Source organism: Oncorhynchus kisutch, linkage group LG18 (genome assembly GCF_002021735.2).
Source record: "Oncorhynchus kisutch isolate 150728-3 linkage group LG18, Okis_V2, whole genome shotgun sequence".
Lineage (NCBI taxonomy): Eukaryota > Metazoa > Chordata > Actinopteri > Salmoniformes > Salmonidae > Oncorhynchus > Oncorhynchus kisutch.
The window spans coordinates 11,077,121-11,092,120 of NC_034191.2; the positions used below are offsets into that span (position 1 = coordinate 11,077,121).

The following is a 15,000-nucleotide window of genomic DNA, read 5'->3' on the forward strand; positions in this document are numbered from 1 at the left end:
GCTCTATGGGATCTGAGATATGAATACTTTAGGGCTCTATGGGATCAGATATATGAATAATTCCACTGTTATGTTCTTAGCACTACATTGAGTCTTACTTACAGTAAGTCAAGGTATCCTGTGCAATCCTTTATGGTTGGTGAGCAGACCCCAGAACTCACAACCATAAAGGGCATAGGGTTATACAAGTATTTTTTTGCCAGATCCTAATTGGTATGTTTAATTGTTCTTATTGGTGGCATAGAACACCCTTCTTGCCTTGTCTCTCAGCTCGTTCACAGCTTTGTGGAAGTTGCCTGTGGTGCTGATGTTTAGGCCGAGGTATGTATAGCATTCTGAGATTTACTGTCAGGGCCCAAGTCTGACAGAATCTGTGCAGAAGATCTAGTTGCTATCTTCTGATAGATCTTCCCCTATCTCTCTCTGTCTCTACCTCTCTCCCTCTCTCTCCCTCTCTCTTTCTCCCTCCCCCCTCTCTCTCTCTATCTCTCTCTCCCTCTCTCTCTCTCTATCTCCATATCCCTCTCTCTTTCTCTTCTCTCCCTCCCCCCTGTCTCTCTATCTCTCTCTATCTCCCCCTCTCTCTCTCTATCTCTCTCTATATCCCCCTCTCTCTCTCTTTTCTCCCTCCCCCTCTCCCTCTCTCTCTCTCTATCTCCATCCCTCCCTCTATCTCCCTCTTTCTCTCTCTTTCTCTCTATGTCTTTCTCAATATCCCCCAGTTACCTCCGTTAAGGTTGTGTGTTAGGAGGTCAAGACAGGGAGGTCACTCTCCCCTCTCCCATATGTTATTAAATAAAGGAGGAAAGTGCTTTCATGTTTTTAAGACCTCAGGGTAGCACGTCCACCCACTTGCTTCAGAGAACGAGAGAGAGAGGAAGAGGGAGAGGGAAAGAGACAGGAGGGAGAGAGGGAGAGAGAGGGGTAGGGAGAGAGACAGGGAGAGAGAGAGGCAGGGAGAAAGAGAAGCAGGGAGAGAGACAGGGAGAGAGAGAGACAAGGAGAGAGAGAGGCAGTGAGAGAGACAGGGAGTGAGAGAGGCAGGGAGAGAGAGAGGCAGGGAGAGAGATAGGGAGTGAGAGAGGCAGGGGAGAGAGAGAGGCTGGGAGAGAAACAGGGAGAGAGGGAGGCAGGGGGAGAGACAGGGGAGAGAGGCAGGGAGAGAGACAGCGAGTGAGAAAGCGAGAGGCAGGGAGAGAGACAGGGAGAGAGACAGGGAGAGAGAGAGGCAGGGAGAGAGACAGGGAGTGGGAGAGGCAGGGAGAGAGACAGGGAGTGAGAGAGATAGGGAGAAGAGACAGGGAGGGATAGAGACGGGCGAGAGAGAGGAGAAGAGAGAGAGAGAGAGAGAGAGAGAGAGAGACAGGGACAGGAGAGAGAGAGGCTGGGAGAGAGACAGGGAGAGAGGGAGGCAGGGGGGAGAGACAGGGAGAGAGAGAGGCAGGGAGAGAGACAGCGAGTGAGAAAGAGAGAGGCAGGGAGGAGAGAGAGACAAGGAGAGAGACAGGGAGAGAGAGACAGGGAGAGAGAGACACGGAGAGAGAGAGACAAGGAGAGAGACAGGGAGAGAGAGACAGGAGAGAGAGACAGGGGAGAGACAGGGAGTGAGAAAGAGAGAGGCAGGGAGAGAGACAGGGAGAGAGAGAGAGACAGGGAGAGAGACCGGGAGAGAGACAGGGAGTGAGAAAGACAGAGGCAGGGAGAGAGAGAGGCAGGGAGAGAGACAGGGAGAGAGAGACCGGGAGAGAGACAGGGAGTGAGAAAGAGAGAGGCAGGGAGAGAGACAGGGAGAGAGAGGCAGGGGAGAGAGGCAGGGAGAGAGAGAGACAGGGAGAGAGAGAGACAGAGAGAGAGAGAGAGAAACAGGGAGAGATACAGGGGGAGAGAGACAGGGAGAGAGACAGGGAGTGAGAAAGAGAGGCAGGGAGAGAGACAGGGAGAGAGAGAGGCAGGGAGAGAGAAAGAGGCATGGAGCGAGGGACAGGGAGAGAGAGAGGCAGGGAGAGAGTCAGGGTGAGAGACAGGAAGAGAGACATGGAGAGAGAGAGGCAGGGAGAGAGGCAGGGAGAGAGAGACAGGGAGAGAAGGCAGCAAGAAGAGGGGCATGTGGGGGTGGGAGGGGTGGAGTCAAATCCTTAAAAATCCCATGAGGAATTAATTACGCCATCCCCCCTGAATCCACACACACACACACCAACACACACACTTGAGTCAGTTGGAACATAAATAAATAAACTAAAGTGAGAGCGAGAACAATATCCCCTTTAGAACCCCCCCAAATTAGTTCCATTCACACCCACTCACCCCTATCCTAAACCCACCCACCCCTATCCTAACCCACCCACAACCCCCTCCTACCCCTCATAGACCACCATACCCTACCCCACACCCCCCCACCCCACCCCACCCACCCACCCACCCCTATCCTACCCACCCACCACCCCTATCCTAACCCAACCCACCCCCACCACCCCCTATCTAACCCACCCACACCCCCCTACCTATCCTAACCCACCCACACCCCCCCTAACCCCCCCCACACATCACCACACCCCTATCCTAACACCCCCCAACAACCCTATCCTAACCCACCCACCCCTATCCTAACCCACCCACCCCTATCCTAACCCACCCACCCACCCCTATCCTAACCCACCCACCCCTATCCTCACCCTCACACTCACCCCTATCCTAACCCACCCACCCCTATCCTAACCCACCCACTCACCCCTATCCTAACCCACCCACCCCTATCCTAACCCACCCACTCACCCCTATCCTAACCCACCCACCCTATCCTAACCCACCCTCCCTACCCACACACCCACCACAACACCCCTTCCTAACCCAGCCACACCTACCCACACACACCCCACACCACCCCTATCCTAACCCACCCACCCCTATCCTAACCCACCCACCCACTCCTACCCACACCCCCACCCCTATCCTAACCCACCCACCTCTATCCTAACCCACTCACCCCTATCCACACCCACTCACCCCTATCCACACCCACTCACCCCTATCCTAACCCACCCACCCACTCCTACCCCACACACCCACCCCTATCCTAATCCACCCACCCCTATCCTAACCCACTCACCCCTATCCTAACCCACCCACCCCTATCTAATCCACCCACCCATATCCTAACCCAACCACCCACCCCTATCCTAACCCACCCACTCACCCCTATCCTAACCCCACCCACCCCTATCCTAACCCACCCACTCACCCCTATCCTAACCCACCCACCCCTATCCTAACCCACCCAATCCTACCCCACACACCCACCCCACCCCTATCCTAACCCACCCACACCTACCCACACACCCACCCCACCCCCTATCCTAACCACCCACACCTACCCACACACCCACCCACCCCACCCCTATCCTAACCCACCCACCCCTACCTAACGACCCACCCACCCACCCCTATCCTAACCCACCCACCCGCCCCTATCCTAACCCACCCACCCCTATCCTAACCCACCCACTCCTACCCACACACCCACCCCACCCCCTATCCTAACCCACCCACTCCTACCCACACACACCCACCCCACCCCTATCCTAACCCACCCACCCGCCCCTATCCTAACCCACCACCCCACCCCTATCCTAACCCACCCACCCCCACCCCTATCCTAACCCACCCACCCCCTATCCTAACCCACCCACCCGCCCCTATCCTAACCCACCCACCCCTATCCTAACCCACCCACCCCTACCCACACACCCACCCCACCCCTATCCTAACCCACCCACCCACCCCTATCCTAACCCACCCACTCCTACCCACACACCCACCCCTATCCTAACCCACCCATCCCTATCCTAAACCCACCCACCCCTATCCTAACCCACCCACCCCTATCCTAACCCACCCACCCACTCCTACCCACACACCCACCCCTATCCTAAACCCACCCACCCACCCCTATCCTAACCCACCCACCCCTATCCTAACCCACCCCACCCCTATCCTAACCCACCCGCCCCTATCCTAACCCACCCACCCCTATCCTAACCCACCCCACCCCTATCCTAACCCACCCACCCCTATCCTAACCCACCCCACCCCTATCCTAACCCACCCGCCCCTATCCTAACCCACCCACCCCTATCCTAACCCACCCCACCCCTATCCTAACCCACCCACCCTATCCTAACCCACCCCACCCCTATCCTAACCCACCCGCCCCTATCCTAACCCACCCACCCCTATCCTAACCCACCCACCCCTATCCTAACCACCCACCCCACCCCTATCCTAACCCACCCACCCCTATCCTAACCCACCCACCCCTATCCTAACCCACCCCACCCCTATCCTAACCCACCCACCCCTATCCTAACCCACCCACCCCTATCCTAACCCACCCCACCCCTATCCTAACCCACCCCACCCCTATCCTAACCCACCCCACCCCTATCCTAACCCACCCCACCCCTATCCTAACCCACCCACCCCTATCCTAACCCACCCACCCCTACCCTAACCCACCCACCCCTATCCTATATTGTTGGTTAAATGCATTCAGTTGTACAACTGACTATGTATCCCCCCCAAACGCATCCCTACCCTAAGCCCTCCACACACAACCATACCCTAAAGCCCTCACACACATAACTAACCCCCCTACCATAACCCCCCTACAGAAACACACCCCAACCTACACTAACCACCCCCCACACACACTACCCCACCCTCCCTACCTCCCTTTCGCTCTCTCTTCCTCCCTGCCTCCCTCTCTCTCCCTTTATCTCTCCCTCTATCTCTCTCTCCCTCTAGCTCTCCTCCCTCCCTCTCTCTATCTCCCTCCCTCCCTCCCTCTCTCACCTTCCATCTCCCTCCAGCTCTCTCTCTCCCTCCCTCCATCTATCTCTCTCTCTCTCCCTCCCTCCCCTATCCCTCCCTCCCTCCCCTATCTCTCTCTCTATCTCTCACTCCCCTTCTCTGTCTTTTACCCCCTTGTCTCTTTCTCTCCCCCACCTCTCTTCTCTCCCCCACCTCTCTTCTCTCTCCTTCTCTTGATTAGGACATATGCTACCCTCCAACGATGCATTACTCATTGGTTGTGCTGGACTATGTGTCTGTGTGTGTGTCTGTGTGTGTGTTTGTGTTGTGTGTGTGTGTGTGTGTGTGTGGTGTGTGTGTGTGTGTGTCTGTGTCTGTGTCTCTGTGTGTGTGTGTGTGTGTTCCTGTGTGTGTGTGTTCCTGTGTGTGTGTGTGTTCCTGTGTGTGTCTGTGTGTTCCTGTTTGTGTGTGTGTGTGACATTGAGGCTGGGGCATGAGCAAGGCTAGGACAGAGCTGGGATAGAATGGGCTGGGCTGGTGTGGGGCTTGGCTGTGTACTGGGCTGTGCAGAACTAGGGGTAGGATCTGTGTTTATATAGCCCAGGCAGACCCTCTCTCCGACCCATTCCCTCTCAGCCGGAGAACACAACTCTACCAGGACCGATGCCAAGGGATTGCTCAGCATTTAACAAGAGAGAGAGACAGAGAGACAGAGACAGAGAGAGAGAGAGAGAGAGAGAGAGAGAGAGAGAGACAGAGAGAGAGAGAGAGAGAGAGCGAGAGAGAGAGAGAGAGAGAAAGAGGAGAGGAGGGAAACAGCTCTGACATATTTAACACAGACTCCCATTCTCAACATACTCACACACACTGAGACAGACAGCAGACAAAACCCCCAGCACAGTCTCTGACAGGTAGGTAGACTTCAACACAGACAGACAGACTCTCTCTCTGAGACGGACGGGCAGGCAGCATGTTTCTGTGGTGGCTCCCCCAGGCAGTGTGTCTGGTGTCGCTGACTCTTGGGTACGAGGACGATATCGAGGTGAACTATGGTGACAGTTACTACAACGAGATCACAGAGGGAGAGCCACTGGAGCGTAAGTCAAGTGTGTGTGTGTGTGTGTGTGTGTGTGTGTGTGTGTGTGTGTGTGTGTGTGTGTGTGTGTGTGTGTGTGTGTGTGTGTGTGTGTGTGTGTGTGTGTGTGTGTGTGTGTGTGTGTGTGTGTGTGTGTGTGTGTGTGTGTGTGTGTGTGTATGTGTGTGTGTGTGTGTGTGTGTGTGTGTGTGTGTGTGTGTGTGAACCAAGTTCTGAATGCTGAGTAAGTAATATATAGACTATGTGTGGAACTCTCATATGGACACATTTTCAACGGGATTAACCCACCATTGTTTCTGTTTATGCTTTTGCCATGTCTTTGGTTCCTTAGCCTCTCATACTAGGCTTGATAACATCTTCAATGTGTTAGGAGAGATAACATCTTCTATGTGTTAGGAGAGATAACATCTTCTATGTGTTAGGAGAGATAACATCTTCTATGTGTTAGGAGAGATAACATCTTCTATGTGTTAGGATAGATAACATCTTCTATGTGTTAGGAGAGATAACATCTTCAATGTGTTAGGAGAGATAACATCTTCTATGTGTTAGGAAAGATAACATATTCAATGTGATAGGATAGATAACACCTTCTATGTGATAGGAGAGATAACATCTTCTATATGATAGGATAGATAACATCTTCTTTGTGGTAGGAGAGATAACATCTTCTATGTGATAGGATAGATAACATCTTCTATGTGTTAGGATAGATAACATCTTCTATGTGTCTTCTATGTGTTAGGAGAGATAACATCTTCTATGTGTTAGGATAGATAACCTATTCTATGTGTTAGGAGAGATAACATCTTCTATGTGTTAGGATAGATAACATCTTCTATGTGTTAGGAGAGATAACATATTCAATGTGTTAGGAGAGATAACATCTTCAATGTGTTAGGAGATATAACATCTTCTATGTGTTAGGAGAGATAACATCTTCAATGTGATAGGATAGATAACATCTTCTATGTGATAGGATAGATACCATCTTCAATGTGTTAGGAGAGATAACATCTTCAATGTGATATGAGAGATAACATCTTCTATGTGATAGGATAGATAACATCTTCAATGTGATAGGATAGATAACATCTTATATGTGATAGGATAGATACCATCTTCAATGTGTTAGGAGAGATAACATCTTCAATGTGATATGAGAGATAACATCTTCTATGTGATAGGATAGATAACATCTTCAATGTGTCTTCTATGTGTTAGGAGAGATAACATCTTCTATGTGTTAGGAGAGATAACATCTTCTATGTGTTAGGATAGATAACATCTTCTATGTGATAGGATAGATAACATCTTCTATGTGTTAGTATAGATAACATCGTCAATACTGACCTGTGATGTTAATTTGTGGAACAACAAGTTGATCAAGAATTTGAACCGAATGAAACAATTAGGATTGAATGGAACATTAGTAAATTGACTTAGTTCAGTCACAGCCCACTGAATGCCAGTCGTGAGTGAATGAAGGTTTTAGTGTCAGGCTTGTTACTGACTTAAATCGGGCCGGTCAAGAAGTCCAGGGTTTGAGTTAGAGTTCAGAAATCTGCACGTTCAAAACCAGTGGAGGCTGCTGAGGGGAGGACGACTCACAACAATGGGCTGAAACAAAGTACATGGAATGGCATCAAACCATGGAAACCACAGAAACCACGGAAACCATGGAAACCACAGAAACCTTGTGTTTGATGTATTTGATACCATTCCACTCATTCCCATCCAGCCATTACCACGAGCCTGTCCTCCCCAATTAAGGTGCCACCAACCTCCTGTGTTCAAAACGCAGAGCATAAAAACATATATTTTGAGTTTTCAACCATTTTTCCTTTTATATTAAAAGGAAACAAAGTTTTTTTGCTTCAGTAGAGTGATATGAGGCAGGCAACTCTAGCTTTTCATCACACAAGATAAATTCATATTTTACTTGAAGTTAATCTTGCATTTTTAACTTGCTAAAAAAAAAAAACTCCAGAGAAAAGTTACCATTGCGTCTTCCTCTGCAATCAATCACGTCGCTGTCTGCTGACCTATAATGCCTGGTCTTGAATGCGGTGGAATTGGATTGGTTTTACAAGAGCAAAGATTTCTCATCCGAGTGGAGAGGTGCAACTGAAGCACAAAATGTGTCTGAAGCCGAGCAGAAATTACAATCGGTTTTCCATCTGCATTTACAAAACACAGCAAGATATCTTTTCTGCTTTACATTATTATTAATTAATGTTTTATTGCATTAAAAAACAGAATTGTGCTTCAAGGCCCCTGGAAGTCTATTCAATAGGTGTGATTGTCAGGCCTATGTATGGCTGGGTTCAGTCAGTGTGTGTACAGATATCATACTAAAAGAGTTTGATTTTAGAATCATTTTGGATACGTTCTGTTTGTGTGGGCTGTAAAAGTCTGTCTAGATGTACTCTGTCCAGTGTTGCTCTTTGTCAAGTTATTTATCTCTGGATAGGAAGTACTAAGAGTGTAATCATAGAGAGTGTGAGCACTGACTGTGTTAGTGTGTCAGAGTTGGCTGAGCAAATCTGGACATGTTCTCCTCTCTTCTCCTTTCTTCTCTCTTCTCCTCTCTTCTCCTCTTTTCTCCTTTCTTCTCTCTTCTCCTCTTTTCTCCTTTCTTCTCTCTTCTCCTTTCTCCTCTCTTCTCCTCTCTTCTCCTCTTTTCTCCTCTCCTTTCTTCTCCTCTCTTCTCTTCTCCTGTCTTCTCCTCTCTTCTCTTCTCCTCTCTTCTCCTCTCTTCTCTTCTCTTCTCCTCTCTTCTCCTCTCTTCTCCTCTCTTCTCTTCTCCTCTCTTCTCTTCTCTTCTCTTCTCCTCTCTTCTCTTCTCCTCTCCTCTCTTCTCTTCTCTTCTCCTCTATTCTCCTCTCCTCTCTTTTCTTCTCCTCTCTTCTCCTCTCTTCTCTTCTCTTCTCCTCTCTTCTCCTCTCTTCTCCTCTCTTCTCTTCTCCTCTCTTCTCATCTCATCTCCTCGCTTCTCTTCTCCTCTATTCTCCTCTCCTCTCTTTTCTTCTCCTCTCTTCTCCTCTCTTCTCTTCTCCTCTCTTCTCCTCTCTTCTCTTCTCCTCTCTTCTCCTTTCTTCTCCTCTTGTCTCCTTTCTTCTCATCTCTTCTCATCTATTCTCCTCTCTTCTCTTCCCTCTCTCCTCTCTCTTACCTGCCAGAGGGTACATTGGGTGAGTACAGTACATAGATAATGTAAATAATCTGGAGCAGTGTTTACTGAATGGTGAGTCACTTACAATTCAGCTGCTCTGAAATTTCCCAAAGTTTTCGGCTGGGTAATGAAGCAACAGACGTTTGGAAATCACTGCTCTACCTCTGTTAGCAGAGTCCATCTCCAGTAGTTGTGGCTGAGGGACTGTTCCTCAGTGTGCTCTGTCAGTGTTGGCTGTGAAAGTCTGGGCAGAGAGTAAGTTAAGCGAGAGGAGACCGGGGCTTTTATCCTCCTATTGAGAACTGACCATTATGAATAACTGGTCATTGATCAAAGAAATACTATTTAATTGGGGAATTCTTCTCTCAGCTGGTTTGGAAGGGAGGCTCCTTGGTGTGTGTGTGTGTGTGTGTGTGTGTGTGTGTGTGTGTGTGTGTGTGTGTGTGTGTGTGTGTGTGTGTGTGTGTGTGTGGTGTGTGTGTGTGTGTGGTTCGTACTCTAACAGAAAACCATAACCAACAGTACATTTGCTCGGGGCAGTTTGTAATGTGACTTTACATTATTAAAGATGGAGCAGCCTAAACAAACCCTGGTGAGTAACATCACACATTACCGTACCAGATGGATGACCGTGCCAATGACTCAAACTGCCAGGACACAGGACACAGGACACAGAAAGAAAAAGAGAGGGAGAGATAGAGAACGAGATGTGTAGAGATGGGAAGAGAGGGAAATAGATTGATACTGTTTCAAGCTAAGAAAAGGATCATCTGAGACAGAGATGGACAGTTGTCAGGAGAAAGGATGGAGATCTCCATGTTGACTTAAAATGTACGAATACAAGCCATCTAACATACATGCCTGTCTCTTCCACCCCACCTCTCCTAACCTCTTTCTCTCTCTCCCTTCCCCATTCCTCTCTCTCTCACTCTCTCTCTCTCACACACACTCTCTCTCTCTCACACACACTCTCTCTCTCTCACTCTCTCTCTCTCTCTCTCTCTTTCCCTCTCTCCAGCCACGGCTATCCCAACCCAAGCCCCCTGTAAGGTTACAGAGATGACTAAATGGGACAAGCTCTTCTCCATGCTGGAGAACTCTCAGATGAGGGAGAACATGCTTCTGCAGTACTCCGATGACATCATCAAGGTGGAGTTGGGGTCGCTGCGTGGAGAAATGCTAAGGTTGGTATATATATATATATATGCACTGGGCCGTACGCACTACCCTATGTAGTGCATTGCGGTCGGAGGCCAAGCAATTTCCGTACCGGGCAGTGATGCAATCGGATGCTCTCGATGTTGCAGCTGTAGAACCTTTTGAGGATCTCAGGACCCATGCCAAATCTTTTTAGTTTCCTGAGGGGGAATAGGTTTTGTCGTGTCCTCTTCACGACTGTCTTGGTGTGTTTGGACCATTCTAGTTTGTTGGTGATGTGGACACCAAGGATCTTGAAGTTCTCAAACTGCTCCACTACAGCCCCGCCGATGAGAATGGGGACGTACTCGGTCATCCTTTTCCTGTAGTCCACAATCATCTCCTTAGTCTTGTTTACGTTGAGGGATAGGTTGTTATTCTGGTACCACCCAGCCAGGTCTCTGACCTCCTCCCTATAGGCTGTCTCGTCGTTGTCGGTGATCAGGCCTTCCACTGTTGTGTCATCTGCAAACTTAATGATGGTGTTAGGATGGTGTTGGAGTCATGTCTGGCAATGCAGTCGTGGATGAACAGGGAGTACAGGAGGGGACAGAGCACGCACCCCTGAGGGGCTCCAGTGTTGAGGATCAACGTGGCTGATGTGTTGCTACCTACCCTCACCACCTGGGGGCGGCCGGTCAGGATGTCCAGGATCCAGTTGCAGAGGGAGGTGTTTAGTCCCTGGTTCGAAACCAGGCTGAATCGCATCCGGCCGTGATTGGGAGTCCCATAGGTCGGCACATAATTGGACCAGCGTCGTCCGGGTTTGGCCGGGGTAGGCCGTAATTGTAAATAAGAATTTGTTCATAACTGACTTGCCTAGTTAAATAAAGGTTAACATAAAAATGATTAAGCACCAAAAGTAAAAGTATAAATCATTTCAAATTCCTTCTATCAAGCAAACCAGTGAGTCCTCCAGATCAGAGGCAGTAGGGATGACCAGGGATGTTCTCTGTTTAGTGAGTCCTCCAGATCAGAGGCAGTAGGGATGACCAGGGATGTTCTCTGTTTAGTGAGTCCTCCAGATCAGAGGCAGTAGAGATGACCAGGGATGTTCTCTGTTTAGTGAGTCCTCCAGATCAGAGGCAGTAGGGATGACCAGGGATGTTCTCTGTTTAGTGAGTCCTCCAGATCAGAGGCAGTAGGGATGACCAGGGATGTTCTCTGTTTAGTGAGTCCTCCAGATCAGAGGCAGTAGGGATGACCAGGGATGTTCTCTGTTTAGTGAGTCCTCCAGATCAGAGGCAGTAGGGATGACCAGGGATGTTCTCTGTTTAGTGAGTCCTCCAGATCAGAGGCAGTAGGGATGACCAGGGATGTTCTCTGTTTAGTGAGTCCTCCAGATCAGAGGCAGTAGAGATGACCAGGGATGTTCTCTGTTTAGTGAGTCCTCCAGATCAGAGGCAGTAGGGATGACCAGGGATGTTCTCTGTTTAGTGAGTCCTCCAGATCAGAGGCAGTAGGGATGACCAGGGATGTTCTCTGTTTAGTGAGTCCTCCAGATCAGAGGCAGTAGGGATGACCAGGGATGTTCTCTGTTTAGTGAGTCCTCCAGATCAGAGGCAGTAGGGATGACCAGGGATGTCCTCTGTTTAGTGAGTCCTCCAGATCAGAGGCAGTAGGGATGACCAGGGATATCCTCTGTTTAGTGAGTCCTCCAGATCAGAGGCAGTAGGGATGAGCAGGGATGTTCTCTGTTTAGTGAGTCCTCCAGATCAGAGGCAGTAGGGATGACCAGGGATATCCTCTGTTTAGTGAGTCCTCCAGATCAGAGGCAGTAGGGATGACCAGGGATGTTCTCTGTTTAGTGAGTCCTCCAGATCAGGGGCAGTAGGGATGACCAGGGATGTTCTCTGTTTAGTGAGTCCTCCAGATCAGAGGCAGTAGGGATGACCAGGGATGTTCTCTGTTTAGTGAGTCCTCCAGATCAGAGGCAGTAGGGATGACCAGGGATGTTCTCTGTTTAGTGAGTCCTCCAGATCAGAGGCAGTAGGGATGACCAGGGATATCCTCTGTTTAGTGAGTCCTCCAGATCAGAGGCAGTAGGGATGAGCAGGGATGTTCTCTGTTTAGTGAGTCCTCCAGATCAGAGGCAGTAGGGATGACCAGGGATATCCTCTGTTTAGTGAGTCCTCCAGATCAGAGGCAGTAGGGATGACCAGGGATATTCTCTGTTTAGTGAGTCCTCCAGATCAGAGGCAGTAGGGATGACCAGGGATGTTCTATTGATTAGTGAGTCCTCCAGATCAGAGGCAGTAGATGACCAGGGATGTTCTCTGTTTAGTGAGTCCTCCAGATCAGAGGCAGTAGATGACCAGGGATGTTCTATTGATTAGTGAGTCCTCCAGATCAGTGGCAGTAGATGACCAGGGATGTACTTTTCGATCTTTACCAAACCACCAATCCCAAATCGACCTTTACCAAACCATCAATCCCAAATCGACCTTTACCAAACCATCAATCCCAAATTGACCTTGACCAAACCACAAATCCCAAATCAACCTTTATTAAACCCAAATCGACCTTTACCAATCCCAAATTGACCTTTACCAATCCCAAATCGACCTTTACCAATCCCAAATCAACCTTTACCAATCGCAAATCGACCTTTACCAATCCTAAATCGACCTTTGCCAAACCACCAATTCCAAATCAATCCCCTAAATTCTGTGCACCTGTGTATATCTGAAAGAAGTCCTTGTGTAATGTAGCCTACTTCCTGGTCTCTGATGTAATCCTTCTCTAATCCCTCTTCTCCTGACCCCAGGTTCGTGGCTCAGTACGGAGGGGCCTGTGGCGTTGCGGTGGAGACTGCTGGACGGAGGATGTCCATGCAGATGGAAGCTCGCCTCAAGGAGAGCCTGGAGCATCTCAGGCAAGATCGGAGCATTGCTGCTGGGAAATCTGCAGGTAATTCTGGGAATAGCAACCAGGAGACGCTGTTACAGCAGCTCCTCCACGCGGCGCGGACACAGGCTTCCCGACTCGTCAAGCTAGAAAATATCTGCCTGAGTAATCCAGGACCCATAACGCCACCAGAGGCAAAGGGGGAAGACCTGCAGCAGGATGTGGTGCCGGCAGAGATGCTGGTTGCCCTGGTGACAGAGCTGGCGAAGACGAGGGCAGTTCTGGAACTAGCGTTCAAGTCGGCACAGCAACGACACCTGCCCGCAGGTGAGAACACCTCTTCCTGTGTCACTATCTATACATCCTACCATCCTTTACATCACTTCTCAATCAGGGGTGCTACTTTCCACAGGGGCTACTTGACCCAATCAGGGGTCCTACTTTCCACAGGGGGTATTTGACCCAATCAGGGGTGCTACTTTCCACAGGGGATATTTGACCCAATCAGGGGTGCTATTTTCCACAGGTGGTATTTGACCCAATCAGGGGTGCTACTTTCCACAGGGGGTATTTGACCCAATCAGGGGTGCTACTTTCCACAGGTGGTACTTGACCCAACCAGGGGTGCTACTTTCCACACGGGGTACTTGACCCAACCAGGGGTGCTACTTTCCACACAGGGTACTTGACCCAATCAGGGGTGCTACTTTCCACAGGTGGTACTTGACCCAACCAGGGGTGCTACTTTCCATACGGGGTACTTGACCCAACCAGGGGTGCTACGTGACCCAACCAGGGGGTGCTAGTACTTGGCCTATCCTCAAGGGGTACTTGGCCCAACCAGGGGGTGCTAGTACTTGGCCTATCCTCAGGGGGTACTTGGCCCAACCAGGGGGTGCTAGTACTTGGCCTATCCTCAAGGGGTACTTGGGTACCAGGGGGTGCTAGAACTTGGCCTATCCTCAGGGGGTACTTGGCCCAACCAGGGGGTGCTAGTACTTGGCCTATCCTCAGGGGGTACTTGGCCCAACCAGGGGGTGCTAGTACTTGGCCTATCCTCAAGGGGTACTTGGGTACCAGGGGGTGCTAGAACTTGGCCTATCCTCAGGGGGTACTTGGCCCAACCAGGGGGTGCTACTACTTGGCCTATCCTCAGGGGGTACTTGGCCCAACCAGGGGGTGCTAGTACTTGGCCTATCCTCAAGGGGTACTTGGGTACCAGGGGGTGCTAGAACTTGGCCTATCCTCAGGGGGTACTTGGCCCAACCAGGGGGTGCTAGTACTTGGCCTATTCACAGGGGGTACTTGAGAAGACTCATGGGACCAGAGGCCTACTGGTAAAATGCACGAGGGGTTAGTTCAGGGGTAGTCCGGGCCGAGCAACATGTCCCTGCTAGTACAGTAACCTGGTTGAGAAGCTCTGCTCTACATAATGTAGAAAACGAATGTTTAAACACCATCAGGTAATACAGCACCCCTCTTACAAGAATCACACCAGACATCCCCCCCAGGCAATTTGATCCTTACAACTCATTGATTCTTGAAAGAATGAATATAGCAAAATAAATACCTAGGGAGTATGAATATAAAAATGTTTCTGGTCCATTTTTCTTATAACAGGAATTCTTATCAGAGAGCCTTTCCATGTTCCAAACCCAGTCTCTGCATCTGTGATCTCTATTTGTAAGGATCTGAGAGCCTACACATACCCACGTCCTGTACAGACCTCGACCTGCTTACTATGTTGGAATTAAATCAAAAACAAAATGAGCCCAGGTCTTCAGAGAGTCAGCTCCAGTTCCATGCATTAATCAGATAAAACCACAATGCTGTTTATATATCGCACACACACACACACACACACACACACACACACACA

At 49.8% G+C, this 15,000-nt stretch overlaps 2 protein-coding genes across 2 annotated transcripts in view; one reads left to right on the forward strand and one right to left on the reverse strand.

Moving 5' to 3' along the window:
* The window catches only part of LOC109909615 (ventricular zone-expressed PH domain-containing protein-like), a 231,597-nt gene that overhangs the window by 145,697 nt on the left and 70,900 nt on the right, over window positions 1-15,000 (reverse strand).
* Window positions 5,379-15,000, forward strand: part of LOC109909927 (pentraxin-related protein PTX3-like) — a 24,752-nt gene continuing 15,130 nt past the window's right edge. The window contains exons 1-3 of the mRNA XM_031795383.1: window positions 5,379-5,903; window positions 10,096-10,261; window positions 13,042-13,448. Coding sequence (XP_031651243.1) covers window positions 5,777-5,903; window positions 10,096-10,261; window positions 13,042-13,448 — 700 coding nt within the window. The 5' untranslated portion in view covers window positions 5,379-5,776. The remainder of the gene's footprint in view (window positions 5,904-10,095; window positions 10,262-13,041; window positions 13,449-15,000) is intronic.